Source organism: Callithrix jacchus, chromosome 22, assembly GCF_049354715.1.
Source record: "Callithrix jacchus isolate 240 chromosome 22, calJac240_pri, whole genome shotgun sequence".
NCBI classification, from domain to species: domain Eukaryota; kingdom Metazoa; phylum Chordata; class Mammalia; order Primates; family Cebidae; genus Callithrix; species Callithrix jacchus.
In genome coordinates this window covers 3,023,702-3,051,457 of record NC_133523.1, presented here as the reverse complement: position 1 = coordinate 3,051,457, position 27,756 = coordinate 3,023,702, and the positions used below count along the sequence as shown (strand labels likewise).

General features: G+C 55.7%; 1 protein-coding gene across 50 annotated transcripts in view; it reads right to left on the bottom strand.

Moving 5' to 3' along the window:
• The window catches only part of CELF5 (CUGBP Elav-like family member 5), a 76,306-nt gene that overhangs the window by 17,225 nt on the left and 31,325 nt on the right, over nt 1-27,756 (bottom strand). For 13 of the 50 annotated variants that reach the window (XR_008478771.2, XR_013531236.1, XR_013531235.1 and 10 more), the window contains exons 3-6: nt 7,423-7,471; nt 5,414-5,542; nt 3,046-3,125; nt 67-213 (exon numbers count right to left, since the gene is read on the bottom strand). Coding sequence is in view for 32 of the 50 variants with exons in the window: in XM_078361490.1 (XP_078217616.1) it covers nt 67-213; nt 3,046-3,125; nt 5,414-5,542; nt 7,423-7,471 (405 nt within the window). In the remaining 18 variants the exon portion in view is untranslated. Of the gene's footprint in view, nt 1-66; nt 214-3,045; nt 3,126-5,413; nt 5,543-7,419; nt 7,472-9,821; nt 9,906-10,015; nt 10,145-10,492; nt 10,903-27,756 lie in introns of those variants that run through there. The other 37 variants (XR_008478770.2, XR_008478769.2, XM_078361489.1 and 34 more) reach the window with 16 other exon arrangements.

Genomic DNA, 27,756 nt, shown 5'->3' with positions numbered 1-27,756 from the left:
GACAGAGAGTAGACAGAGACAGGAGAGATGGAGCCGGACCCCCAAAGCCATCGCTGGGTCACTCACAGCCTGGGCGTAGGCACTGTAGGGGCTGAAGGGCAGTGTGAGGGAGGGCGTCAGGATGCCCAGCTGGCCAACCATCTGCTGCATGCGCCGGAGCGTCCGTTCCTTGTCGGTGTCAGCGAACTTCACCACCAGGCTAGAGGAGGCTCCCTGCAGGGGCAGCAGCGAGCAGGGAGGGAAACGGGCTGGGAGGTAGCCAGGACTCTGGGGTCCCTGGATCCACATCAGCTCAGGCCCCCTGGGTGAGGGGCATAATGCCAGTGGCTATCAGCCATGTCCACAGGCCCCCAGTCCCAGGAGCAGGGGCCACAGCAAGGACCGCGTGGAGCATCCTGGGCCCAGCAGCATCTGCACAGGGGCAGCGCCCAGACCTAGGGCGCTGTGATGGGGCACAGGTGGGGGCCCTGACTGTCAGCCACACACTCAAAACAGATGGAGAAAAGCCATAGATGGAGGTACCTATGACTTCCACTCACCTGAGAACAGGTGAGAAACCCACTTCCGAAGGAAAACAGCAGGCTCAGGTGGACCACCCTGCTTTTGTCACCACACACCTGAAACTCCAACCTCCAGAAAGGAACAACTGGGGCACTGACGGATGACCGTCCAACACTCTCTGACACCTGAGAACAGGTGAGACTCCGGCCACAGGAGAGGAAGGACACGGGACAAGTAGATGATCCTGACTCTGTCCCCTGGGCCGGGAGCCAGCAGGGAGTTCAGCCCCGGAGTTTTGCGCCCTGTGCAAGCAGATGAACCTGTGCTCCATCCACCCGGCGGACAGCGGAAGGCTGCCACCTCTAGGGACAGGGGGCCCTGCTTTGCTGGAGCACAGACAGAAACCAGGTGACTGCCATCCCACCCCATGGGACAGGTGCCACACAGCTGAAATCTGCCAACGGGCAGCCCCGGGCAGCCAAGACAGTGGTGAGCAAGGGGGTGTCTGTCTGTGCAGTCGGGACATGGCAACACATCCTGATATCGGTGTCAAGAGAAGCCTGGGGGCTGGGCGTGGTGGCTCACGCCTGGAATCCCAGCACTTTGGGAGGCCGATATGGGCAGATCACCTGAGGTCATGAGTTTGATCCCAGCCTGGCTAACATGGCAAAACCCTGTCTCTACTAAAAATACAAAAATCAGCTGGACGTGGTGACACATGCCTGTAACCCCAGCTACTTAGGAGGCTGAATCACTTGAACCCGGGAGGCGGAGGTTGCAGTGAGCTGAGATCTCACCACTGCACTCCAACCTGGGCAACAGGTCAAGACTCCATCTCAAAAAAAAAAAAGAAAAAAGAGCGCGAGAGAGAGGCCTAGGTTCAGGGGCCCAGGAGGCCATTCCCACCCCCCATGCCCTGATTTGGGCTTAAGAAGAAAAATATCTTGCCCTTCTACCAGTTCCTCCCTGATGAACTGTCTCCCAGCAGAATGCACCCTGCAGCCTCCCTGTCTTGGCTGACATGGCCCTTTGGTAGAGAACTCACTCCTCCAGATGCCTACCAGCCCTGTCCCTGATGTCTCTGATCCTGAGAACCCTTACCCTTGTGCTGAGCTAAGCCCCTCCCCTTTGGGTTTTCAGAGCTGAGAGGGGAGGGTCGTTCCTCCCAGGTGCCATCTTCCTTGTAGCAGATTTGGAAATGTGTGTGTAGCAACGATGGCCCCCGGGGACTCCCATCCTCAGGGGAAGGGCCATCCCTAGTGACTCCCTGGTCCCACCAGCTACTTACTGCTGCAGACCCTGGGACCTGTCCCCGGTCCCCATCCCTACCTCACCCAGTGAGTCCACGGCTCCCATCCAGGCTTCCCCTACCGTCTGCTTTCTGATCAGGCCTCCTCCCCATCCACCCGGCCCCAGCTCAGGCCTCCTCCTCCCTCAGCTGGACCTTGCCCTAGCATCCTCCCTGGCCTTCCAGCCTCCTCCCTGGCCTCCCAGCCTCCTCCCTGGCCTCCCAACCTCCAGTCTTGCACCCTGCCCTCCCAACCTCCAGTCTCGCACCCTGCCCATCCCCTACATTGGCCCCAAAGGGATATCTGCGATCAACCTGGCCGGTCTCCTCCCTTGCTCTAAACCATCTGTGGCTCCCCACTGCCCTAGGAGAAAGTCCAGGCTTCTCAGCCTCGAACTGCAGCCCCATCTTCTATGGCTCCTCCGGGCTGCCTGTTGCCACCTCCCAGCCTTTCTTCTTGTCCTCAGCAAATCCAACCCAGGTGTCATCCCCTCTAGGACACCCTTACATGTACACACATACACACTCACACACACAATCTATACACACCTGCATGTGCTCACAAATGCTCACAATCACCCACAATACGGACACACTCATGCACACACACACACACCTCTGCCTGCAAATGCACCTGCAGATGCACACACACACACACCTCTGCCCGCAAATGTACCTGCAGATGCACACACACACACACCTCTGCCTGCAAATGCACCTGCAGATGCACACACATGCACTTCCTCCCCCAGGGCCCAGGCATACTCACACTCACGCTCACACACATGTAGAAACACACACGGGCACGCACATAAACACACACTAGCACACAATGGCACACTTATCCATCTGTATTCACACACACACCCCTCGTGCACACAGCACTCACATTAAATACTCTCCTACCAGTAATGACATACTCAAACATGCGCTCACACACACATGCATGCATGTATTCTCTCAGGCACGCTCACACACACGTGTACTCACCCACACACGCACACCTGTAATACATCCATGCACACACACACACACACGCTTGCATGCTCACCTCCACATCTGCACACACCTACATGCATATACCCACGAAAGGGACCACAGTCAGGGACTGCACCTCTTTCTCTACTTGTGCTCTCTCTGAAGGACAGCCAGGAGCTACTGGATGACAGTGATGGTAAGACTATGGCCTGTTTCATCCCTGTCCCCCTCACCCCTTTTCCATGCCCACCCCCACGGCCAAGGGCAGCTCAACTCACCGGCATGGTCTGGCTCCCATGCAAGGCGTGGATGGCCGCCTGCGCCTCCGTGTGGGAGGAGAACTTCACGAAAGCACAGCCTGCTCCGAGAGAAGAAGACAGAGGAGTGATGGGGTCACAGGACTGGTGGGGCAGGGGACACAGGAGAGGGGACAGAGAGACCTATACGGCCAGTGTCAGACACATGCTCCCAGGGAGAGTTGATGACAGAAAGACAGCCAGCCATTCGTTCAGACAGACAGCTGGACAGTCAGCCAGACCAAGGGTCAGAATGGAGGAGAATCGCACGGATAGACAGTCACAAAGTTAGACGAAGAGCTGGTCACTCATGCAGCCAGCCAGCCTGCCTGCCATTCGTTCATTTAGTCAGCCAGTCATCCAGATAGCTGGTTAGATGGTCGGTCACAGAGTTGTGAAGCACACAGCCAGATGGGCAGTGCAAGGCTGGGCACCGTGAGGGACGAGGTCCAGACAGGCAGATGGGCAGTGCAAGGCAGGCACTGTGAGGGATGAGGTCCAGACAGGCAGACCTGTCCGACCCAGCCAGAGAGATGGAAATGATCAACCACCAGACCTGAGCAGACCCAGACAGAGCCACACAAGCAGACAGACGACCACCAGACACAGGCTAATGCAAACACAGTCCCACAGACAGAGTCATAGAACAGGCAGAGGCCACCAGACCCGGCTCCAGGCTGACAGAGTACTATGGAAGGACCAGCCATATTGTGGGGGAAGGGGGTAGAATGTTCTGGAATTACATAGTGGTGATAGTTGCCTGGCTTTATGAATAGAAAAAAAGCACTTCATTGTACATTTTCTTTTTTAGATGACGTCTCGCTCTGTTGCCCAGGCTGGAATGCAGTGGCGCCATCTTGGCTCACTGCAATCTCCACCTGCCAGAGGCCTCAGCCTCCTGAGTAGCTGGGATTACAGGTGCCCGCCACCACGCTTGGTTAATTTTTGTATTTTTAGTAGAGATGGGTTTTTGCCATGTTGGCCAGGCTGGTCTTGAACTCCTGACCTCAAGTGATCCACCCGCCTTGGCCTCCCACAGTACTGGGATTACAGGCATGAGCCACTACGCCCGGCCTCACTGTGCACTTTAAAAGGGTGAATTTGGTGGGATGTGGATGACATCTCAATTTTAAAAAGGAAGAACCAGGCAATGCTCTGAAACCATCGGACACATCCAGTCCTAATAAGGTAGGAAAGACCAGAATGATCGGTTCCAGATGAGCTCTGTGGACAGAGACCACCAGACACCGTCATTTGAACTCTCAAGAAGGAAGATAGCCAGCCAGGCAGAGACCACCCGTCAGTCATACGGACAAATCATATAGACACAGACAGTACCAGGCGGAAACAGGTCTACAAACAGTCAGGTGGACGAATCCGAGACCACAGGACACAGGTAACTGTGTCTCTAAAGAAGCCCCGCCCCTCTCCAGACCCCGCCTCATCCCAAGGCCACGCCCCTTGCATTACCACTCACGTGCAGCTCCTGGAAAAGCTCTGCCCTTCCCCAACCACGCCCCATTCAGAGGCCACGCCTCTTATCCCCGCCCTCCCCACCACAGCCCCGCCCCTCTTCAGGGCCCGTCCCCAGAGCCAGCATGTAACGAGAGCAGGCAGGTAGGATCATGCGGTACCAGTCTCTACCCAGCCCCACCCCTGTGAACCAGCTCCTCCCCACCAGCCCCAGCCTCCTATGGGCCTCGCCCCGCCCCACCTGGCCAGCCCCACTCACTGCGTGCTCAGCCCCGCCCTCTCCCATGGCTCCTCTTCTCCCCACGGCCCCTCACCCTGGAGCCAGTCCCTCCTAACCCTACGAATTCCACCCCTCCCTGTAGCCCCTCCCCTACCCAACACCTCACTTCCGCAGCCTCACCCATAGACTTCACCTCTGGTGAAACCTCGGGCCTCTCCAGGGCCAGCTCTTCCCTACCTGCAGCCCCAGCCCTCCCGAAGGGCGCACACTTGGTAAGGCTCCTCCCCTCCCTAGGGTCTTGCCCCACAGGCCCCGCCCCCAGAGCCAGCTCCACTCCATCCTGCAGTCCCGCCCCCTCCCAAGGCTCCGCCCCCTGCAGCCTCACCCAGACTCCACCCCTGAGAATCCCCGCCCCTTCCCAGGGTCCCACCCCAGAGCCAGCTCCTCCCCAAGGCCCACCCCTGCAATTTCGACACCTCCGGCCCCGCCCCTGCAGCCTCACTATAGCGTCCATCCCTGGAGAAGCCCCGCCCCTCCCCAGGGTCCCACCCTATAGCCGGCTCCTCCCTACGCTGCAGGCCCCACCCTCCCCACAGGCCCCGCCCCCAGGTCCAGCCCCGCCCCTCTCGCAGTCCCGCCCCGGCCCCCGCCCGTCACCTTTGCTGCTGCCGTCAGGCCCCCGGAGCACGGTGCACTCGTCGATGACCCCGAAGGGCTGGAACAGCCGCAGCACGTCCTCCTCTGACTGCTGCTTGTTCAGCATCCCCACGAACAGCTTCCGGTCCCCTGTGGGCGGCGACACCCACCTCAGCCGAGTCCCGGGCCTCCGGGAGGGCCTCCGGGATTTCTCCCTCCCTCCCTCCAGCAGAGTGGAGGCGGCAGGGCAGGAAGATGCGGCGCCCAGGTCCTGCCGGCTCCGGTTCTGCGCCTGCGAGGGAGGACCCAGCCGCGCCCTTTCCTTGCCCCGGATCTCTCCACCCTCCCACGGGCCCTGCAGGTTCGCGTTTCCGGGCTTTTGCCCAGGCGGCGCGCCCGCCTGGAATGCACTCCCTGCGGCCTTTTGGGGTCTCCGCTCCACTGCTCCCCCTCCAGGCGGAGATGACCTCTCCCTCTGGTGCACTCAGAGAGCCCGCACCGAACACTACGGCTAGCAGCTGCCTGGCGGGGCCGGGGTCTCTGTCTGTCTGTCTGTCTGCCCCCCCGTACCTGCCAGGCGGAGATGGGCACTGACGGTCCTTGGACCCTCTTGGTGCCCAGCAGAGGCCCCTGCCCAACCTTGTCGGGATCAAGAGGGGACAGGCAGTCACCATCTGTGGAATGGAGTGAGGGTTCACGTGCTCACAGGACCAGGGGCCCTGGCAGCCTGGACCCTCTGCCGGGTGGGGTTGGGCTGGAACCTGGTCTGAGGCAGGGGCTGGGCCAGCCTCTCCCGTGTGAGCTCTGTCCCTTTGGGTAATCGCATGCTCCCTGGTAATGGGGAACGTGGTGGCTTCATCTCCGAGGGACGGCGAGCTGGGTTACTATGGAAACCGCTCTCGGCAGCTGTCACTCATGGGGGTGGGAAGGAGAGAGAAGCCAGCAGAGAGACTGAGAATCAGGCAGAGAGAGACAGATCAGAGAGAGCACGTTCGAGAGAGACTGCGAGAGACAGAGAGAATAAGAGGGACGAAGAGACGGAGAAGAGAAAAAGGAGAAAGAGATACACAGAGGGCGATGGAGAGAGAGAAATAGAGTGGAGACATACAGACCCCACCTCGCTACTCCCTGTCCCACGCTGGCAGCCAGGGTGGAAAGTGCGAAAGGGGCTCCCAGCCCAGAGGGCCTTTACCGGGCTCCTACATATACCTAGAGGTCCTAACACTCCTGCGCCACACCACTCAACCAAGTCTGGCTGCCCCTCTTCAGTCTCCACTTGAGGTGGAGAAGAAATATACACATTTCCAAGAATGACTAGCTTTGGGTCCCAAGGAACAGCCAAGTATGCCCCCGCCATGGGGACGTCCTGACACCAAGCTCCAGCCCCACACAGATCGCAGTGGCTCCAGCCTCCCACAGTCAAGCACACACGTGCAAACACGCCCATGTGCAGGCCGGGCACACACACATGCACGTGGGCAGGAAGGCATCCCACTGCACACCGTTCATGCATGCTCATGTGCACCAGCTACAGAAACACAAATGCACACGTGCACAGACTCACACACATCTGCACGCAGGCAAGCCGGGTGTGTGCTCATATACACACACATTCAGGCGTGCACATACAAGCACACAAACATTTGCACACAGAGACTCCAGAGAGCAATCCACAGCCCTTCGGGCCCCCATTGTCTGTGTTTAAAGCCCCTCGATTATTGCTCCCTGAAGGGAGTGGGGTATTTCAAACTCTAGGGGGAAGGCAGCTGGACCTGGCTAGACCCCTCCATCCTCCCTTGGGGTCTATGGACATAGCCCCTGCTGCTCTCGGGAACCCCTGCGTCTCCCCCCACCAAGAGGTGCGTGAGCAGGCATGCGACTACTGCGTGCTTTGCAGCAGGGAGGCCAGTCCCAGATCCACAGGCCTCGGCCATTGTCCCTTTGGGGGAGAGAGGAAGGAAGAGATTTTCCTTCTTCTCCCATTCCTCTGCCAACCCCCAGCCTGGCAGCCACAGAGAGATGACAACTACCTCCGCGGCTTTCGCTGTCCGCAGGCTTCACCTGGATTGGCCGCGCCATCTGCAGAGAGAGGGGGAAGGGAAAAGTCAGGCTCAGCGGTGGGAGCGTGGTGGGCGGGGGCTTTGCCTGAGCTCTGCTGTGCAGCCCTGCTCACCTCCCACCACCAGCCCTCAGCACCCCACTAATACCCCAGCCAAAGCAAATGACACACGGTCCCGCCTACGAGGGGACTTGTGTGGCGAACTCTTAGTTAGCCCTCAAAACCCAGCAACAATATCCCTTCCTTCAGGAAAACGCCTTGCTTCCCCAAACGCGACAGGCCCGATTCCTCCAGTCTCTTTATACGATGGGACTTTGCAGTTCGTACCATCAAGAACCAGAGTCTATTTTCCCACTCCTGGCACTTGAACTTGGCCAAGGGACTTGCTGTGACCCACAGAATGTGGTGGAAGTTAAGTTGTGGGAGTTCTGGGCCTAGGCCTCGAGGGACCTTGTAGCTTCCACTCTTGGAAGCCTGAGACTGCCCCGTGGAGAAGCCCAAGAGGAGGCCCCTCCCCGTCCTCTCCTGCTAGGCCCAGTGGAGTCTCAGCTGACTGCAGCTGCTGAGTGACCCCAAGAGAGGCCGACAGAAGAACCGTCCAGCTGAGACCACACCGAGCTTTGCAGAATCCAGAACAAATACAATTACTGGGGTCGTTTGTTACTCAGCAGTGCTGACCGATACACCAAGGCATTCAGCCACATCTCCAGGGAGCTTTGGGAGGGGTCATACCTGAGTCGACCCGCCTGCCATCTGGATTCATTGTTCTAGACAGTTTTGTCCCCCGTCCCAGGCACTGAAAATCATGTTTTATGAAAAAACAAATTCTCCCTTGCACCAACCCTCACAACATACCCAGTCCTAGGTATGAACTAATTCTGATATTTCAGAACAGGTTCCAGGGAAATGAGAGTTGGGGAGGCATTTGTATCTCCACTGGTCCTGGGACAGAACCAACCTGATGTCTGTGGCAAACTCCTATTCAACCTTCAAAACCCAACTTAAAAGTCCCCATGCAGGGACTCTTCCTATTCCTCTGGGCTCCTTCCTCCCTCTGTCTCAGTGCCGGAAGTGTCTATGTCTTGTTCTGTCTCTCTCCAGACAGGGGGACCACAGTTTCTCCCCACATGGGGAGGGACACATGGAGGAAATGGAGAAACCCGCCGAACAGAAGGGGCCAGAAGGAAGTGGCCAACTTCCACCAACACAGAGAGGCGTCTGGAACGGGAAAGACTGCGAGTCTCAGAGCTTTTTCCAAGTCAGACGAACTTGAAATCAATCCCCACGCCCCCGAGCCCTGTGGTTCCAAAGTGCTCTTTCTACTCTTCTGACTTTTGAGTTTCAGCAGAGAACACACTTGAAAAACGCCTGGTTTTCTTTTTTTTGAGGCGGAGTCTCGCTCTGTGGCCAGGCTGGAGTGCAGTGGCGCGATCTCGACTCACTGCAGCCTCTGCCTCCCGGGTTCAAGCAATTCTCCTGCCTCAGCCTCCCGAGTAGCTGGGACTACAGGCGCGCGCCGCCACGCCTGGTTAATTTTTTTGTACTTTTAGTGGAGATGGGGTTTCACCATGTTAGCCCGGATGGTCTGGATCGCCTGACCTCATGATCCGCCCGCCTGGGCCTCCCGAAGTGCTGAGATGACAGGCGTGAGCCACTGCGCCTGGCCAAATGCCAGGTTTTCTAATCACAGCACAGTTGCCCAACACGCTTCAGAGAGGTGCAATTTTCACCCCATTCTACAGACATCAACATCGAGATTTCTGTTATTTGTCTAAGAGAGAAGTTACCTGTGTAAGGTCATGGTGAGTGAAGACTTTCTGGACTCCAGATTCAGTGATATGTCCACCTACTCCCATAAACAAGGCCTCCTCCCCATCTCTGAACCCCCAAAGTCTCCTCCCCACGGAGCCCTGTCCCTTGTGATCTGACCCCTTCTCTAAGCCCCATCCCAGCTCCATGTCCTCTCTCCCACCCTGAGCAACCCCTCGGTTTGCACTCCCTCTGCATGTCCACCCGCCCCCCAAGCTTCCCTCTTCTCTTCGAGCCCCTCCCGCTTGAGAGGCTCTTCCTCATCTCTGGGTCCCCTCCCCTCTCCAAGACCCTGTCCCATTCTGACACCCTCCTTCCTGAGTGTATGTCCTCAGCACATATGGTTTCTTCAATCTGAACTCAGCCTTGGGGGTCCCAGAACCAGAGAGGCCCCTGCCTCCCTGACCCTGAGTTCCCAATCCTCCCCGCCCAACCTTCCTGCCCCCCCCAGCCACACCCTCAGAGGGACCCTGACCACCTAGGAGAGGAAAACCTCCATGTCCCTCCCCCACCCAGTCAGCTGGACCTCCTTCCCACCCCATGCCCCCCATGCATACACACCGGGGCCCTTTCCACCTGGGTACCACACCCTGCTAGGCTGGAGGCAGGAGGGGAGACGGTTTCAACCAGATGGGACCAGCTTCTGGGCTGGGAGGGGGGTGCCAGGGGAGGTGGGGAGAGATGGGGGGGCACCTGCAGGAGCTCCAGCCTCCTGCTCCCCCCACCCCTCCCACCCCACCTCCGTTGGCCCTCACCTCCTCCCCCCTCCCAGCACCTTGGGCAGATGAGGATGGAGTTGCCATGGCAACGCTGATTCACCACACGGAAGCTGGCAATTGTTGTTGCCATGGAAACCGCCTCTTAGGGGCGAGCCCAGCTCCTGCCTTGCACAAAAGAGATATTTAAATATAATCTTCTGGAGATGGACGAGGGAGGCGGGGAGGGGCGGCTTCGGGGAGAGAATCTGAACCCTCCACCCTCACCTTGTTCTGGGGTTGGGGGGCTGGGGTACCTGCTCCCCATCTCCCCCACCCGTCTCATAGACTGGGCCCTTCCGCTTCCTACTGGGAGGTCCCTTCCCCCCTCCTGGGTCACCTCAGCAGCCGGGGAGAGGGGGTTCTGGTCTGGTCCAGAGAAGCCAGCTGGGTAGCCCCCTCCTCTCCAGGCCTCCACACCAAAGCGGAACTCCAAGGCCCGGCTGTCCCCACCCCGCGGCCCGGCGCCCGCCTTACCCACCGGCCTGGAGACCCGCGCCAGGCTGGCATCCACGTGCCGCCACCCGGCCGCCCGGGGCGCACAGGCGCGCACCCGCTGCACTGCACGCTCGGGCCAGGAGGAGGCGTGCCAGGAGGGGATCTGGGTCTCCCCACACCCCACCCCTCCTGTCGCCCATGCCGGTCCATCTGGCTCTGCCCACCTCCTCCCAGCTCCCTCTCTCCATCTGTCCCGCCGAGGTCTCTGCCGAGGGCTCTCCCTCCCTCCTCCACCTTCTCTGGCTCCCCATTGCCGCGTCCCTTCCCTGACCCTTCTCTTCCTCTCCATTTCTTCAGCAGCATTCCTGCTGTGCCCCACGCTGAGGAATTTTGGAACTCCAGGAAGGACCCTCCACTAGCCTGGCAGAGGGGGAGACAGAGCCAGACACAAGCTCTCCCATGGGGTCAGGGTTGGAGCTGGGAGAGCCAAGGGCAGAGGACAGTGAAGTGCCAAAGGCTGTCCTAGGCCTGAACTGAAGATGGAAAATTTACATTGGGTTTTGGAGTAGGAGTAGGAGTTTGGAGGGGTTGGACACAATTTCTCATGTTGGGGCAATACCTACATCTGCTGACCCATTTAGTGTCAGGATAACTTAATGAGATGAAAACATTCGTTCCCATTTCACAGATGAGCAAACGAAGTCCAGAAAGAAGGGAGAGGTTGGGAGGCCAAGGTGGGAGGATCACCTGAACCCAAGGAGTTTGAGGCTGCAGTGAGCTATGATCACCCCACCCCACTCCAGCCTGGATGACAGAGCCAGACCCTATCTCTCCAGAAGGAAGAGGGGTAGGAGGGAGGTGTTCTGAGGACGCAGCCACCCTCCAACCAAGGGGTCCTGTGGGCTGAGGAACGTCTTGGCACTGTGGGCATGGGTGGGCTTGCACGGGGTGGCTGAGAAACGGTCTCTTATGTCTGACCTGTGTATGCTAGAGATGGGGAAACTGAGGCCTCTTGGGGATGGGCAATGGGAATGACTGCAGAGGAATCTCTCGCAGTGAGGCTAGGGCGGCCAAGGAGTCTCCAGGATTTGCAAAACTGTGCCCTTAGAAGAGTACAGATTCAGAGGAGGGGCCGGGCGCGGGGGCTCACGCCTGTAATCCCAGCAGTTTGGGAGGCCAAGGCGGGTGGATCACCTGAGGTCAGGAGACCAGCCTGGCCAACATGGTGAAACCCTGTTTCTACTAAAAATACAAAAAATTAGCTGGGCGTGGTGGTGGGCGCCTGTAATCCCAGCTACTCAGGAGGCTGAGACAGAAGAATCATTTGAACCCGGGAGGCAGAAGGTGCAGTGAGCCAAGTTCACACCACTGCACTTCAGCTTGAGCGACAAGAGTGAAACTCCATCTAAAAAAAATAAAAAAAAAGAGAGATTCAGGGGTAGCCCCAGACGGGTTATTTGCAGGTGGTGTGGAGGGAAGGAAGAAAGATGGACCCCTCGTCTGGGCTGCCCCAGACACCATTTGCCTTCCTCACCTCCTACCTAGGCGCCCGCCCAGCCTCTCTGAAACACCCAGGCCAAGCACTGCCCTGCTCTAAAGGCTGCTGTGGCTCCCTATTGCCCTCTGGGTAGAGGCTCAGCCCCTCATCCTGGCATTCGAGGGCCCTTTGCTACTCAGCCCCGGTCATTCCTCCCCACCCCTCCTGCCATGGCCCCCTGAACATGGCCAGTGATGGAATCACCCCCGCTGCATCCCATCCTTGCCCTTCAAATGCCATCTCCCCCGTGAAGCCTTCCGTGCTCTCTCTCCATCTGCTTCTACTGCCTTGCCCAGGCATTGCCTCGATTGCGACCCCTCCCCCCTAAACACACACACTGCCCTTCCCTCAGGGGAGCTCCGGTGGGAACAGGGGAAGAAGGGCACCGGAATCTGTGACCCTCCTTTCCCCAACAAGAGCCTAGCCCAGGGTCCACAAATGACAGCGGAAATGAAACACGGGTTTTTAGACTCCTCGGAAAGCAAAACCCAGGCCCCATCCCCGTGGGCCAAGAGCATGCTGGGCACAGTGCCTGGCATGGGAAGTCACCCAAGAGCTGATGCCAGGCGGTGTCTTGCAATTCAGTGTCTGCACAAGCCCAGAAAGATGACACGACGCCCCAAGTCTTGCAGCTTGACGCACCCAGGATGGTTCATTCATTTATTCCGTGCCTGGGTGCCGAGCTCGGGTGTTGTGTTCAGCACCCAGAAGGCCTCACCTTACCTCACGACACTTCTAGGGGCTGGGTGTAATCCCAGTACTTTGGGAGGCCGAGGTGGGCGGATCGCCTGAGGTCAGGAGTTCGAGACCAGCCTGGCCAACATGGTGAAACCTCATCTCAACTAAAATACAAAAATTAGCTGGGCGTGGTGGCACGTGCCTGTAGTCCCAGCTACTCAGGAGGCTGAGGCAGGAGAATCGCTTGAACCCAGGAGGTGGAGGTTGCAGTGAGCTGAGATCGCAACACTGCTCTTCAGCCTGGGTGACAAGAGCGAGACTGTCTCAAAAACACAAAACAAAACACCACTTCTATGGCCCCATTTTACAGACGATGAAACTGAGGTCAGGAGGTGGAAATGTCAGACGCCGGGTGTTTCAAGGCCCCCTTGCCCATTCTCAGGTTTGGTTTGACTCTGGGCCAAGTCCTGCGGCGTGGAGGTAAGCTCGGGAGATAGGGGTCCTGTCAGGGGCCACCTCTGTGACCCCCCCCCCGTGTGCACGGAGGGGGTTTCAGGAGGGCAGCATTGCTCAAGGCAGCTGCCATGTCTGAGCAGTGAAGGACTCCCAGACACACAAATTAACCTCTTTCCAGGGGAATGAGATGAACAGCAGCGTGGCCGAGGGCGCTGGGATGTCCCTCAGCCCCCAAGACTCTCATGAAGAAAGAGACAGCAAAGTCCCAGATGTCCTGGCCCCTCCCTCGCTGGCCAAGAGATGGAAGCTGGATCCTCTGTCCCTCCCCCCACCGACTGTCCCAGTGCTGGGGGCGGGGAGCCCACTGTCCCAGTGCAGGGGAGTGGGGGGTGGCCAAGAGATGGAAGCTGGATCCTCTGTCCCTCCCCCACCCACTGTCCCAGTGCTGGGGGCAGGGAGCCCACTGTCCCAGTGCAGGGAAGTGGGGGGTGGCCAAGAGATGGAAGCTGGATCCTCTGTCCCTCCCCCACCCACTGTCCCAGTGCTGGGGGCGGGGAGCCCACTGTCCCAGTGCAGGGGAGTGGGGGGTGGCCAAGAGATGGAAGCTGGATCCTCTGCCTCTTCCCCCACTCACTGTCCCAGTGCGCGGGAAGGGGGGGGCACTGTCCCAGTGCGGGGGAGGGGGGGCTCTGCATCTCCGGGAACCCCAGGCTGTGGCTCTGGGGATGGGAAGTGTTGTCCAGGGCTGTGTCGGCCCAGCCGGCAGCTTCCCCTGGAATCTGAGCCTTGATTCCAGGGTCCCACGGTCCATTCCAGAATCTATTCTGGGATTGCGTTATTCAATTTCGGATCCTATTCCAGAATGCTGAGATTTGATTAAACCACGTCCCCCACGGACGCTGCTGTCACACTCGTGCAGGAACCGGAAAGTTGGGGGGGCGCTCTCACTTCAGAAAGCAGTGGTATCGGGTGGGGGGAGGGCTCCCCTGTGCCAGGAGGAGGGGGGAGAAGCAGAAAGTTAGCAAATGACCTGGGTCACTCACTCCCCTCCTGGCTTATAAAGAGACAGAAGGGTCCGCTCCTACTGTCCCCCCAACACACACACACACACACACACACACACACGTGTTTTTGGGTGGGGGAATCAGGGCACAGCAGAGATGGTGGCTGCTTTGGTGTCACATGTGACCCAGCTCCTCCCTGACTCCCGGGCGGTGCTCGTGCAGGAGTGTGCAGGCACGTGAGCTGCCTGGTGGTCTTTTCCTGCACGAGGCCAACCTCATGCTCCAGCTCCCTTCGGAGAAGCCAGCCATCAGCAGGCACCCAGACGAGCCAGCGTGCTCAGATGTGGCTGGCAGACCAGCGGGCGGAGGGAGGTCTTCCGCCCCAGCAGCCCCCACCTGCCCCTCACCAGCCTCCCATTGTCATTCCAAAAGGCTGGCTCCATTTCTGCAGGCATTCCCGGCACGGCCCACAGGTCTCGCCTTTGCTAACCGGGTGGGTGTAAGCCACAGAGGCTGATGCTCTCGGATCTGAACTCCTGGGGATACCCTCGAGAGAAATGTGATGTGTGTCCACCAGAAAACACCCTGGAGGATCTCTATTGTCACAGCAGATACTGGAGGCAATCCAAGTGTCCCCCAACAGAGGAATGGATCAGTAAATGACGTACTTGCACCCTGGAATACTAGACAGCAATGAAAAAGCACTGATACACACAACAGCATGTGTGACTCTTTCTTCTTCTTTTTTTTTTGATACTGGGTCTCGCTCTGTCACCCAGGCTGCAGCGCAGTGGTGTGACCATCATGAGGGAGGAGGTGAGACTCGACTCAGGAGGTGGGACTCAGATACAGGACCAAATTGAAGACTAACAAAAACACGGATGGAGCTGACGCAGCTAACAATACCCAGGAGTTACCAGCCTTTCCATGGCAACGACCCAATGACCGGAAAGTTGCCACCCTTTTCTTAGAAATTTCTGCATAGGCCGGGCATGGTGGCTCACACCTGTAATCCCAGTACTCTGGGAGGCCAAGGCAGGCAGATCACAAGGTCAGGAGATCAAGACCATCCCGGCTAACACAGTGAAACCCCGTCTCTACTAAAAATACAAAAATTAGCTGGGCATGGTGGTGGGCGCCTGTAGTCCCAGCTATTTGGGAGGCTGAGGCAGGAGAATCACTTGTACCCAGGAAGCGGAGGTTGCAGTGAGCCAAGATTGTGCCACTGGGCACAATCTGGGCAACGGAGCAAGACTCCATCTCAAAAAAAAAAAAGTAAATAAGTAAAAAAATGAAGAATGGCTACCCCAGAGGCAGAGCAGCCGCCTGGGCTGCTTGTTGGCTATTTTTACGGTGATTTCTTGATCATATGCTAAACAAGGGGTGGATTATTCATGAGTTTTCTGGGAAAGGAGTGGGCAGTTCCTGGAGCTGAGGGCTCCTCCACTTTTAGGATAACTTCCCGAGGTTGCCATGGCGTTTGTAAACTGTCTCAAGACACTGTCTCAAAAAAAAAACCCAAGTCGGGCGCGGTGGCTCACACCTCTAATCCCAGCGCTTTGGGAGGCTGAGGCAGGCAGAGCATGAGGTCAAGAGATTGAGACCATCATGGCCAACATGGTGAAACCCCACCTCTACTAAAAATACAAAAAATTAGCTGGGCGTGGTTACATGCACCTGTAATCCCAGCTACTCGGGAGGCTGAGGCTGGAGGATTGCTGGAACCCGGCAGGTGGAGGCTGCAGTGAGCTGAGATTGTGCCATTGCACTGCAGCCTGGGTGACACAGCAAGACTCCATCTCAAAAAAAAAAAAAAAAAAAAGGCCAGGCACAGTGGCTCACACCTGTCATCCCAGCACTTTGGGAGACTGAGGCAGGTGGATCACCTGAGGTCAGGAGTTCGAGACCAGCCTGGCCAACATGGTGAAACTCTATCTTTACTAAAAAAATACCAAAGTGAGCTGGGCGTGGTGGCAGGTGCCTGTAATCCCAGCTACTCGGGAGGTTGAAGTGGGGAGAATCGCTTGAACCTGGGAGGTGGAGGCTACAATGAGCTGGGATTGCATCACTACACTCCAGTCTGGGCAACAGAACGAGACTCCCTCTCAAAAAAAGAAAGAGAGAGAGAGAGAGAGAGAAAGACCAAGTGGATACAAATCCACCTGCAGAACTGCTTCTGAGCTGCTGCTCCAGGCTCACTGCCTATGGGGTGGGCCAGCTCTGCAGAGAAGAGGACCTCTGAGGCTGCTTTCACAGTCACTGCAGTAAAAGTTACTGCCACCACCAGCTGGCCCTTGAATTCTGTCCTGGGAGAAGCCAAGAACCCTCCCAGGCTAAGCCCCTGTCTGCCCTGCATCAATAGTGCACCGCAGCCTCCACCTTTGGGGCTCAAATGCTCCTCCTGAGTAGCTAGGACTCCAGGCACAAGCCACCACACCTGACTAGTTTTCTTATTTTTTGTAGAGACGGGGTCCTGCTACGTTTCGCAGGCTGGTCTCAGACTCCTGGGCTGAAGTGATCCTCTGTCTTGGCCTCCCAGAGTGCTGGGATGACAGGTGTGAGCCACCAAACCCAGCCTTCCCTGGATGAATCTCATCATCATTATATGAAGTGAAACAGGCCAGACCCAGTGGCTCACACCTGTCATCCCAGCACTTTGGGAGGCCGAGGTGGGCAGATCACTTGAGGTCAGGAGTTCAAGACAAGCCTGGCTAACATGGTAAAATCCCATCTCTACTGAAAATACAAAAAAGTAAGCGGGGCCTGGTGTCTCACATCTGTAATCCCAGCACTTTGGGAGGCCAAGGTGGGCGGATCACCAGGTCAGGAGTTTGAGACCAGCCTGGCCAACATGGTGAAACCCTGTCTCTACTAAACATACAAAAATTAGCCTAGTGTGGTGGCGCACACCTGTAGTCCCAGCTACTCCAAAGACTGGGGCAGAAGAATCTACTGAACCCAGGAGGCGGAGATCGCACCATTGCACTCCAGCCTGGCAACAGAGCGAGACTCCGTATTAAAAAAAAAAAAAAGAAAGAAAATACAAAACATTAGCTGGGCGTGGTGGCAGTCACCTGTAACCCCAGCTACTCGGGAGGCTGAGGCCTGAGACTGGCTTGAACCCCGGAGGCAGAGGTTGCAGTGAGCTGAGATCACACCACTGCACTCCAACCCGGGCGACAGAACAAAACTCTGTCTCAAAAAAAGAAAAAAAAAAAAGAGAAGAGTGAAACAAGAAGGCACACATCAGAAGAGGACACAGACTATTATCACATTTTTGTTAGGTGAAGAGGAAAACAGGCAAAAAACAAAAAAAAACAAAAAACCCACCTAGTGTTTTAGGGACATATTTATAAACGGCTAAACCAGGGCTGGGCGCAGTGGCTCACGCCTGTAATCCCAGCACTTTGGGAGGCCGAGGCGGGTGGATCACGAGGTCAAGAGATCGAGACCATCCTGGTCAACATGGTGAAACCGCGTCTCTACTAAAAATACAAAAATCAGCTGGGCATGGTGGCGCGTGCCTGTAATCCCAGCTACTCGGGAGGCTGAGGCAGGAGAATTGCCTGAACCCAGGAGGCGGAGGTTGCGGTGAGCCGAGATCGCGCCATTGCACTCCAGCCTGGGTAACAAGAGCGAAACTCCGTCTCAAAAAAAAAATAAATAAGTAAACAAATAAATAAATAAAAAGCTAAACCATAAGCCTTTTTTCTCAGGGCGCATTCCAGGGGAGCGGCTGGGCAGTGGCAACGAAGGAGCTTGTTTTGTAATTATTTATGTTTAGGGCGCTTTTCTGTCAATATGTAGTACTTTTGTTTGTATTTATTTATTTTTCTTTTTTGAGACTCTCACTCTCTTTCCCAGACAGGAGTGCAGTGGCGGGATCTCAGCTCACTGAGACCTCTGCCTCCCAGGTTCAAGCAATTCTCCTGCCTCAGCCTCCCGAGTAGCTGGGATTACAGGCGCCCACCACCATGCCCGGCTCAGTTTTTGTATTTTTAGCAGAGATGGGGTTTGACCATGTTGTCCAGTATGGTCTCGATCTCCTGACCTCGCCGTCCGCCCGCCTCAGTCTCCCAAAGTGCTGGGATTACAGGTGTGAGCCACCGCGCCCGGCCTTCTTCTTTACTGTTTGAATATTGCTCCTGGAACAGTTTAAATGACATACGTGGCTGACACTATGTTTCTGTTAGGTAACACGGTTCCTGACATTACCTGCTCCTTGTCTTCCTAGGCAAGGCCTCTCTCACCCAGACTCCCCGGACACTGGGGCCTGATCATTCTCTGGGGTGGGGCTGTCCCGGGCTCTGCAGGGTACTGAGCAGCGTCCCTGTCCTCCGCCCACTCCACGCCAGGAACTCCAAGAAGTCATGACAACCACACACGTCCCCAGATGTCACCCAGTGTCCCCTGGGGGCAGGATCACCCCTGACTGAGACCCCTCCCCAGATTAGGGGATTCCACAGACCCCAAAGAGACTCTGTGTCCCATGACCCTCTGCCCTGCTGAGGTCCCAGGAGGCTGCACACATTGAAATCCACACCCTGAGTGGGGAGGGAGAGAAGAGGTGAGTCCCAGGAACTGGGGTGCCCCTGGTTTCCACTGTCTGCCATATTGAGAGCTTATTCTGGTGTCTGACGTGAGCCGGGCGAGAATTCAACATTTTCCCCAAAGAAATGAACACAGGATCTCTCCCGCTGGGCACGTGGACGTTGGGGCTGAATTGCTCTCTGGGGCGGGTCCATCCTGGGCACTGCAGGGTCCCTGACCTCCACCTGCTCCACGCTGGGAGCGTCCCCTCCCCAAGTGGTGACAATCACAGATGCCCCAAGACAACAGCCAGTGTCCCCTAGAGAGGGCAGGATCACTCCTGTTGAGACCCCCCCTTACCTAACCTAACCCCCTTCGTTAATTGACAGAGGCCCCCATGAGTTCCCACTCCACAGCACAGTGGGCATGTTCCAGCCCCATGTCTTTGTCCATTCTGTCCCCACCCACCCCCATCTCCACCTCCATCTGTCAAATCCTTCCATGTCTCATCCCACACATTCACTCCTTCAAGAAGCATCCCTATCACCAGGCGCGGTGTCCTGGGCTTGCAATCCCAGCAGTTCGGGAGGCCGAGGCGGGCGGATCACCTGAGGTTGGGAGTTCAAGACCAGCCTGACCAACATGGAGAAACCCCGTCTCTGTTAAAAATATGAAATTAGCTGGGTCATGGTGGCGAACGCCTGTAATCCCAGCTACTTGGGAGGCTGAGGCAGGAGAATCACTCGAACCTGGGAGGTGGGGATTGCAGTGAGCCGAGATGACGCCATTGCACTCCAGCCTGGGTGACAAGAGTGAAACTCCGTCTCAAAAAGAAGCAGCAGCAGCAGCCACCTGTAGTAAATCATCCACACAGGCTGCCTGGTTCTCCTTCAGGACGCTGTCCTCGGGTCACACCGACATTTGGCCATTGGTTCTATGGTCACCCCTGGAGTGAGTTCAATGGTGGCTCCCCAAAAGATAAATCCAGGCTGAGCACGGTGGCTCAGGTCTGTAATCCCAGCGCTTGGGAGCCTCTGGCAGGAGGATCGCTTGAACCCAGGAGTTCAAGACCAGCCTGGGCAACACAGTGAGACTCTGTCACTACAAAAAATAAAAAACTATCCAGGCATGGTGGGATGTGCCTGTAGCTTCAGCTACTCAGGAGGCTCAGGCGGGAGGATCACTTCAGCCTAGGAGGTCGAGGCTGCAATGAGCTGTGACTGCACCACTGCACTCCAGCCTGGGCGACACAGCAAGACTCCATCTCTAAAAAAATATATATATAGGCCGGGTGCGGTGGCTCACGCCTGTAATCCCAGCACTTTGGGAGGCCGAGGCGGGTGGATCATGGGTTGAAGAGATCGAGACCATCCTGGTCAACATGGTGAAACCCCATCTCTACTAAAAACACAAAAAATTAGCTGGGCATGGTTGCGCGTGCCTGTAATCCCAGCTACTCAGGAGGCTGAGGCAGGAGAATTGCCTGAACCCAGGAGGCGGAGGTTGCGGTGAGCCGAGATCACACCATTGCACTCCAGCCTGGGTAACAAGAGCGAAACTCTGTCTCAAAAAAATAAATAAATAAATAAATAAATAAATAAATAAATAAATAAATATATGGTAATATATATATTATATGGTATATATAATAGCCCCAAATCCTAGCCCTGGGGACCCATGGATGTGCCCTTATTTAGAAACGAGGTCTTTTGCAGATGTAATTAAATGAAGGACCTTGAGATAAAATCATCCCAGATGCAGGCTGAGCCCTAAATGCAGTGAGAAGTGTCCTGCTAAGAGAAACGCAAAGGGGTTTTAAGAGACGCAGACACAGGCCTGGCGCTGTGGTTCACACCTGTAATCCCAGCACTTTGGGAGGCCATGGGAGGAGGATCGCTTGAGAACAGAAGTCAGAGACCAGCCTGGGCAACATAGTGAGACCCCTGTCTCTACAAACAAAATTTTAAAAATCACAGGGCCAGGCACAGTAGCTCACACCTGTCATCTCAGCACATCGGCAGGTCAAGATGGGCAGATCATCTGAGGTCAGGTGTTGGAGACCAGCCTGGCCAACGTGGTGAAACCCTGTTTCTAGTAAAAATGCAAAAATTACCCTGGCGTGGTGGCGGGCACCTGTAATCCCAGCTACTTAGGAGGCTGAGGCAGGAGAATTGCTTGAACCCAGGAGGCGGAGGTTACGGTGAGCCAAGATCATCCTATTGCACTCCAGCCTGGGCAACAAGAGCAAAACTTCATCTCAAAAATAAAATAAAATTGTCTGGGTACGGTGGCTCATGCCTGTAATCCCAGCACTTTCGGGGGCTGAGGCTGGTGGATCACCTGAGGTCAGGAGCTCGAGACCAGCCTGGACAACATGGTGGAACCCCGTCTTTGCTAAAAATACAAAAAGTAGCCAGATGTAGCGGCTGGCGCCTGTAATCCCAGCTACCCGGGAAGCTGAGGCAGGAGAATCACTTGAACCTGGGAGGTTGGGGTTGCAGTGAGTCGAGATCACGCCATCGCACTTCAGCCTGAGCGATAGAGCGAGACTCTGTCTCAAAAATAAAATAAATCAGGCAGGCATTGTGATGTGCACCTGTGGTCCCAGCTACTTGGGAGGCTGAGGTGGGAGGTAGGGGCTGCAACGAGCTATGATCGCACCCCTGCACTCCAGCCTGGGCGACAGACTGAGATCCTGTCTAAAATAAATAAATGAATAAAATTAAAAATTAAACTGGAAAAAAATCGCCCGGGAGCAGTGGCTCATGCCTGTAATCCCAGCATTTTGGAAGGCCGAGGTGGGCGGATCACTGGAGGTCAGGAGTTCGAGACCAGCCTGACCAACATGGCAAAACCCTGTCTCTACTAAAAATACAAAATTAGCCAGGTGCTGTAATCCCAGCTACTAGGGAGGCTGAGGCAGGAGAATCCCTTGAACCTGGGAGGTGGAGGTTGCAGTGAGCCAAGATTACTGCAGGGAGCCATCGCACTCCGGCCTGGGCGACAAGAATAAAACTCCGTCTCAAAAATAAAATAAAATAGCAGCTAGGCACGGTGGTGTGCACCTGTGGTCCCAGCTGCTTGGGAGGCTGAGGTGGGAGGTGGAGGCGGCAGCAGGCTGAGATCGCGCCCCTGCACTCCAGCCTGGGCGACAGACTGAGATTCTAGCTCAATAAGCGAATAAATAAAGAGGAAATAATCGAACCAGATCCTTCCCGTGTAAACCTCTGCCCCAGACCCAGTCATCCTTGGAACAGAATTCAAGCTGCCCCCTGCGGTGTCCTGTCTCTGCTTCCTCTTTCCCCCACTCTCCTCCACCCACTCTCCCCTCACTGTCCCTCACTCACTCTTCTGACCTCAGTGGTCCTCACAGGCTTTGGGCGTGCTCCAGCCTCAGGGTTCTCGCACTGGCTGTTCCCTCTGCCAGGACACCCTTCCCACAGAGAGGCCTTCCCTGACCATCCAAAATGGAACCCCCCGCCAGGCACAGTCTTCTGGCTCATGCTTGGAATCCCAGCACTTTGAGAGGCCGAGGTGGGTGGGTCACCTGAGGTCGGGTGTTTGAGATCAGCCTGGTCAACATGGTGAAACCCGGTCTCTACTAAAAATACAAAAGCTAGCCCGGAGTGGTGGCGCGTGCCTGCAATCCCAGCCACTCGGGAGGCTGAGGCAGGAGAACTGCAAGAACCCGGGAGGTGGACGTTGCGGTGAGCCCATATCACACCACCGCACTCCAGCCTGGGCGACAGAGTTAGACTGTCTCAAAAAATAATAATAATCACAATAAAGGGAACCCCCATCCTGAGTCATTGCTCTGACAGTCACCCCATTTCTTTCTTTTTTTTTTTTTTTTGAGACGGAGTTTCGCTCTTGTTGCCCAGGCTGGAGTGCAATGGCGTGATCTCGGCTCACCGCAACCTCCGCCTCCTGGGTTCAGGCAATTCTCCTGCCTCAGCCTCCCGAGTAGCTGGGATTACAGGCACGTGCCACCATGCCCAGCTAATTTTTGTATTTTTAGTAGAGACGGGGTTTCACCATGTTGACCAGGATGGTCTCAATCTCTTGACCTGGTGAACCACCCGCCTCGGCCTCCCAAAGTGCCACCGCATTTCTTATCGCAGTGGCGTCGTCTGCAAGTCATCTCACGGGCTTGTTGGTTTGTCTGTACTCTGTCTTCCTCCCGCCATGAGCCAGATGCTCAATGAATGCTGAAAGAATGATGCGGTTTGGAAGACCCATCCCAGGGACTGCCCTTGAGGGGCTCCCAATCCGGAGGAGTCAGAGCCAGACACAGACACCCCGAGCCCTGAGAGGTCAGGGATGAGCAGGAGGCGACGGCTGGGTGTTACCTTGAATGGAGGGTAGAAATTCTCCAGGCGGGAAAGGCAGTTGCCCACAAGTACTTTAGGGCTTGGTGCCCTGGCTGGGTCGTCAGTGTCTGGGGAGGGAGACATTTTTACAAGCTAAGGATGCCTGGCCGGGCGCGGTGGCCTCACGCCTGTAATCCTAGCACTTTGGGAGGCCGAAGTGGGTGGATCACCTGAGGTCAGGAGTTCAAGACCAGCCTGGCCATCGTGGTGAAACCCATCTTAAAAAAAAAAAAAAAAGGATGTCCAAAGACCAGAATATAAGGGCTTAATATCCCCAAAAACAGCATCCACTTTGCACCTTTACTTTTTTTTTTTTTTGAGACAGTGTCTCGTTCTGACACCCAGGCTGGAGTGCAATGGCGCGATCTCGGCTCACTGCAACCTCCACCTCCCGGGTTCAAGCAATTCTCCTGCCTCAGCCTCCCAAGTAGCTGGGACTACAGGCCCCCGCCACCACACCCAGCCAATTTTTGTGCTTTTGGCAGAGATGGGGTTTCACCATCTTGGCCAGGCTGGTGTCAAACTCCTGACCTCATGATCCACCCACCTCAGCCTCCCAAAGTGCTGGGATTAAAGGTGTGAGCCACCGCACCCCGCCCACCTTCACGTCATCACATCTTCTCTGCAGTCTGGTCAGGTGGAGAAAGTACTACCCGTATTGGAGGTAAGGAAAACTGAGGCTTCAGGGGAAAGACGCTTGCCGAAGATCACACAGCTTGGGAGAGGGGAAGCTGAGATTTGAACCCGGGGGAACAAAGAGGTGGAAGTGGGGAGGAGGCAACAAACGAGAGTAGGATGTAGAGGCCATGGGGTCTGGGGGTGAGGAGGAGCGGGGAGGAGAGGCTGATGCCCAGGGACTGAGGCAGAGAACTGGTTCATAAAAAGTGGAGTCGGGGCACAGTGGGCTCAATGGCTCGTGCCTGTAATCCTAGCACTTTGGGAGGCTGAGGCAAGTGGATCACTTGAGGTCAGGAGTTCAAAACCAGCCTAGTCGATGTGGTGAAACCCCATCTCTACTAAAAAATAGAAAAATTAGCCATGCACGGTGGCTCATGCCTGTAGTCCCAGCTACTCAGGAGGCTGAGGCAGGAGAATCGCTTGAACCTGCGAGGCAGAGGTTGCAGTGAGCTGAGGGTAAGCCACTGCACTCCAGCCTGGGTGACAGAATCAGATAGTCTCAAAAAAAAAATATGGGTGTGTGTGTGCCATAGCCAGTTTGAGCCCATTGCGTCTGGAGGCTGGGACTGGGGATGGCCACAGGAGTCACTCAGAAGGTGATCAGTTGCAGAACTGGTGACGGGAGCTTAGCATAGCATGGGGCAGAGAGTAGGTGCTTGATAAAAAGTTGTTGGATGGATGGACAGAAGGTTAGATGAGTGAATGGATGTGTGGGCAGATGGGAGGATAGATAGACGGATGGATGTGTGGGGGAATGGATGGATGGATGGGTGGGTGGGCAGACAGATGAGTGAGTGACTAGATGGATGAATGTTAGATGGATAGATGTGTGGGTGAATGGATGGATGGATGGGTGGGTGGGCAGACAGATGAGTGAGTGACTAGATGGATGAATGTTAGATGGATAGATGTGTGGGTGAATGGATGGATGGATGGGTGGGTGGGCAGACAGATGAGTGAGTGACTAGATGGATGAATGTTAGATGGATAGATGTGTGGGTGAATGGATGGATGGATGGGTGTGTGGGCAGATGGGAGGATAGATAGACGGATGGATGGGTAAGTGAATCAATAGATGAATGGGTGAAAGGATAAGTGATGAATGAATGGATGGATGGAAGGGTAGATGGGTGGACAGATGGATGCATAGATAAGTGGGTAGATGAGTAATGGACAGATGGATGGGTGAATGGATGGGTGGGTGGGTGGGTGGGTGGATGGATGGATGGATGGGAGGGTGGGTGGGTGGGTGGATGGATGGATGGATGGATGGGAGGGTGGGTGGACTGATGGATGGGTGGGTGGATGGATGGGTGGGTGGATGAATTGATGGGTGGGTGGGTGGATGGATGGATAGGTGGGTGGATGGATAGATGGATGGATGGATGAATGTTAGATGGATAGATGTGTGGGTGAATGGATGGATGGATGGGTGGGTGGGCAGACAGATGAGTGAGTGACTAGATGGATGAATGTTAGATGGATAGATGTGTGGGTGAATGGATGGATGGATGGGTGGGTGGGCAGACAGATGAGTGAGTGACTAGATGGATGAATGTTAGATGGATAGATGTGTGGGTGAATGGATGGATGGATGGGTGGGTGGGCAGACAGATGAGTGAGTGACTAGATGGATGTGTGGGTGAATGGAGGGATGTGTGGCTGGATGGGGGAATGGATGGATGGATAGTAGATGTGTAGGTAGGTCGGTAATGAGTAGATGGGTGAATGAATGGATGGATGCGTGGATGAATTGATGGGTGGGTGGGTGGATGGATGGATGGATGGGAGGGTGTGTGGACTGATGGATGGGTGGGTGGATGGATGGGTGGGTGGATGAATTGATGGGTGGGTGGGTGGATGGATGGATAGGTGGGTGGATGGATAGACGGATGGATGGGTGAATGGATGGATGGGTGGGTGGATGGATGGATGGATGGGTGGGTGGATTGGATGGATGGATGGGTGGGTGGGTGGGTGGATGGATGGATGGATGGGTGGGTGGGTGGGCGGATGGATGGATGGGTGTGTGGATGGGTGGGTGGATGGATGGATGGGTGGGTGGGTGGATGGATGAATGGATGGATGGATGGATGGGTGGATGAATTGATGGGTGGGTAGATGGATGGATGGGTGGGTGGATTGGATGGATGGATGGATGGATGGATGGGTGGGTGGGTGGATGGATGGATGGATGGATGGGTGGGTGGGTGGGTGGGCGGATGGATGGATGGGTGTGTGGATGGGTGGGTGGATGGATGGATGGATGGGTGGGTGGGTGGATGGATGAATGGATGGATGGATGGGTGGATGAATTGATGGGTGGGTGGATGGATGGATGGGTGGGTGGATGGATGGGTGGGTGGGTGGGTGGATGGATGGATAAAAGGGCAAATGGGTAAACAGATGGATTGATGGATAGATGGGTGAGTGGATAGATGAATGAGTGACTAGATAGATGAATGGTAGATGGATGAATGTGTGGGTGAATGGAGGGATGTGTGGCTGGATGGGGGAATAAATATATAATTCCCCCATATGGGGGAATAATAGATATGTTATTAGATAATAGATATGTGGGTGAATGAATGGATGGATGGGTGGATGAGTGAGTGATGGATGGACGGATGAACTGATGGGTGGATGGATGGATGACTGGATGAATGAATGGAAGAATGGATGAGTGTGTGAATGGATGGATGAGAGGATAGATGGGTGGATGGATGGACAAATGGTGGGTGGGTGGGTGGATTGGTAGACGGATGGATGTGTGGCTGTAGGAGAGGATGGGTGGATGATGGAAGTGTGGGTGGGTGGGTGCATGGGTAGATGAGTGAGTTAATGGATGGATGGGCAGGTAGATGGATGACAGGTAGCCAGGCAAGTGGACACATGGGCAGATAGGTGATGGGTGGATGGAAGGGTGGATGGATGAGTTTATGGGCTGGCCTAGGGAGAGTAGGCAGGTAGAGAAGGACAGCCTCTCAAAACGGATGCAGAGAAGGAGCTACTGGTGATTGTGACTGCATTTCCTCATCTCAAAGTGGACTCAGATCTGGGACACCAGACTGGCAAGAAGGGCATGAGGCTTGGTCCTTCCACCCTCTTCCATCTTCCCTTCTGGCTGCCAACAGAATGCAGAGCCCCGCCTTGGCCCCCAACAAGAAGAGAACAGGTTCCAAGGTCCCTACAGCTTCAGAGAGTGGAAGAGAGACTAGGTTTGGGTCTCAGTTAACTTCATCAGGGAAATGGGGACAAGGGAATGGGGGAGAATTGCTTAGCTGGGGGACTCCTTAGAAGTGCTGGTAAATCTCCACGTATGTACAGATTTCTCCGGACAGAAGGGCCAGAGCTTCCACCCAGGACCTGATACCATGCAAAAAAAAAAAAACAAGGTCCATTAAACTCAGAGGAATTAGGCAACAGCACAGGGGCTGATCACTAGCACAGGGTCTGGAATCAGACCATGAAGGTCCAAATCCCCACTCTGCAACCTGCAGGCTGCCTAACCTTAGACAAGCCCAGTACTGAGCTAGTCTGTTCCCCTAGTTCCTCCCTCCACCTTTTCCCACCCTGCTCTGCATCCCTGGGCTCCTGGTGCTAGAATATGGTAGAAACGACGGTGTAATTCTGAGGCTAGGGCTTAAAGGGCACTGTGAATTTCTCCATGATCACTCTTCGGTTATGCGTTCTGGGGGAAGATGCCACGTTGTGAGGAAGCTCAAGCAGCACTGCGGAGAAGCCCACGTGGTGAGGAGCTGAGGCCTCCTGCCAACAGCCACCAGAGGAAGCACAAACTCCTCAACCACAAACTCCTGCTGACGTCTTGGCTGTAACGTCAGGAGAGACCCTGAGCCAGGATCATGCAGCAAACTCGCTCCCCAATTCCTGACCCCTGGTAGCTGTGAGATGACAAGTGCTTATTGTTTGAAGTCTCTATTTGGGGGATAATTTGTTATGTAGCAATAAATAATACGGTCCTTAGGACTCTGCTGCGCCCCTGGCACTAATCTGTATGGACTGACTTGCCCTCCAGCTTCTCTAGTTCGA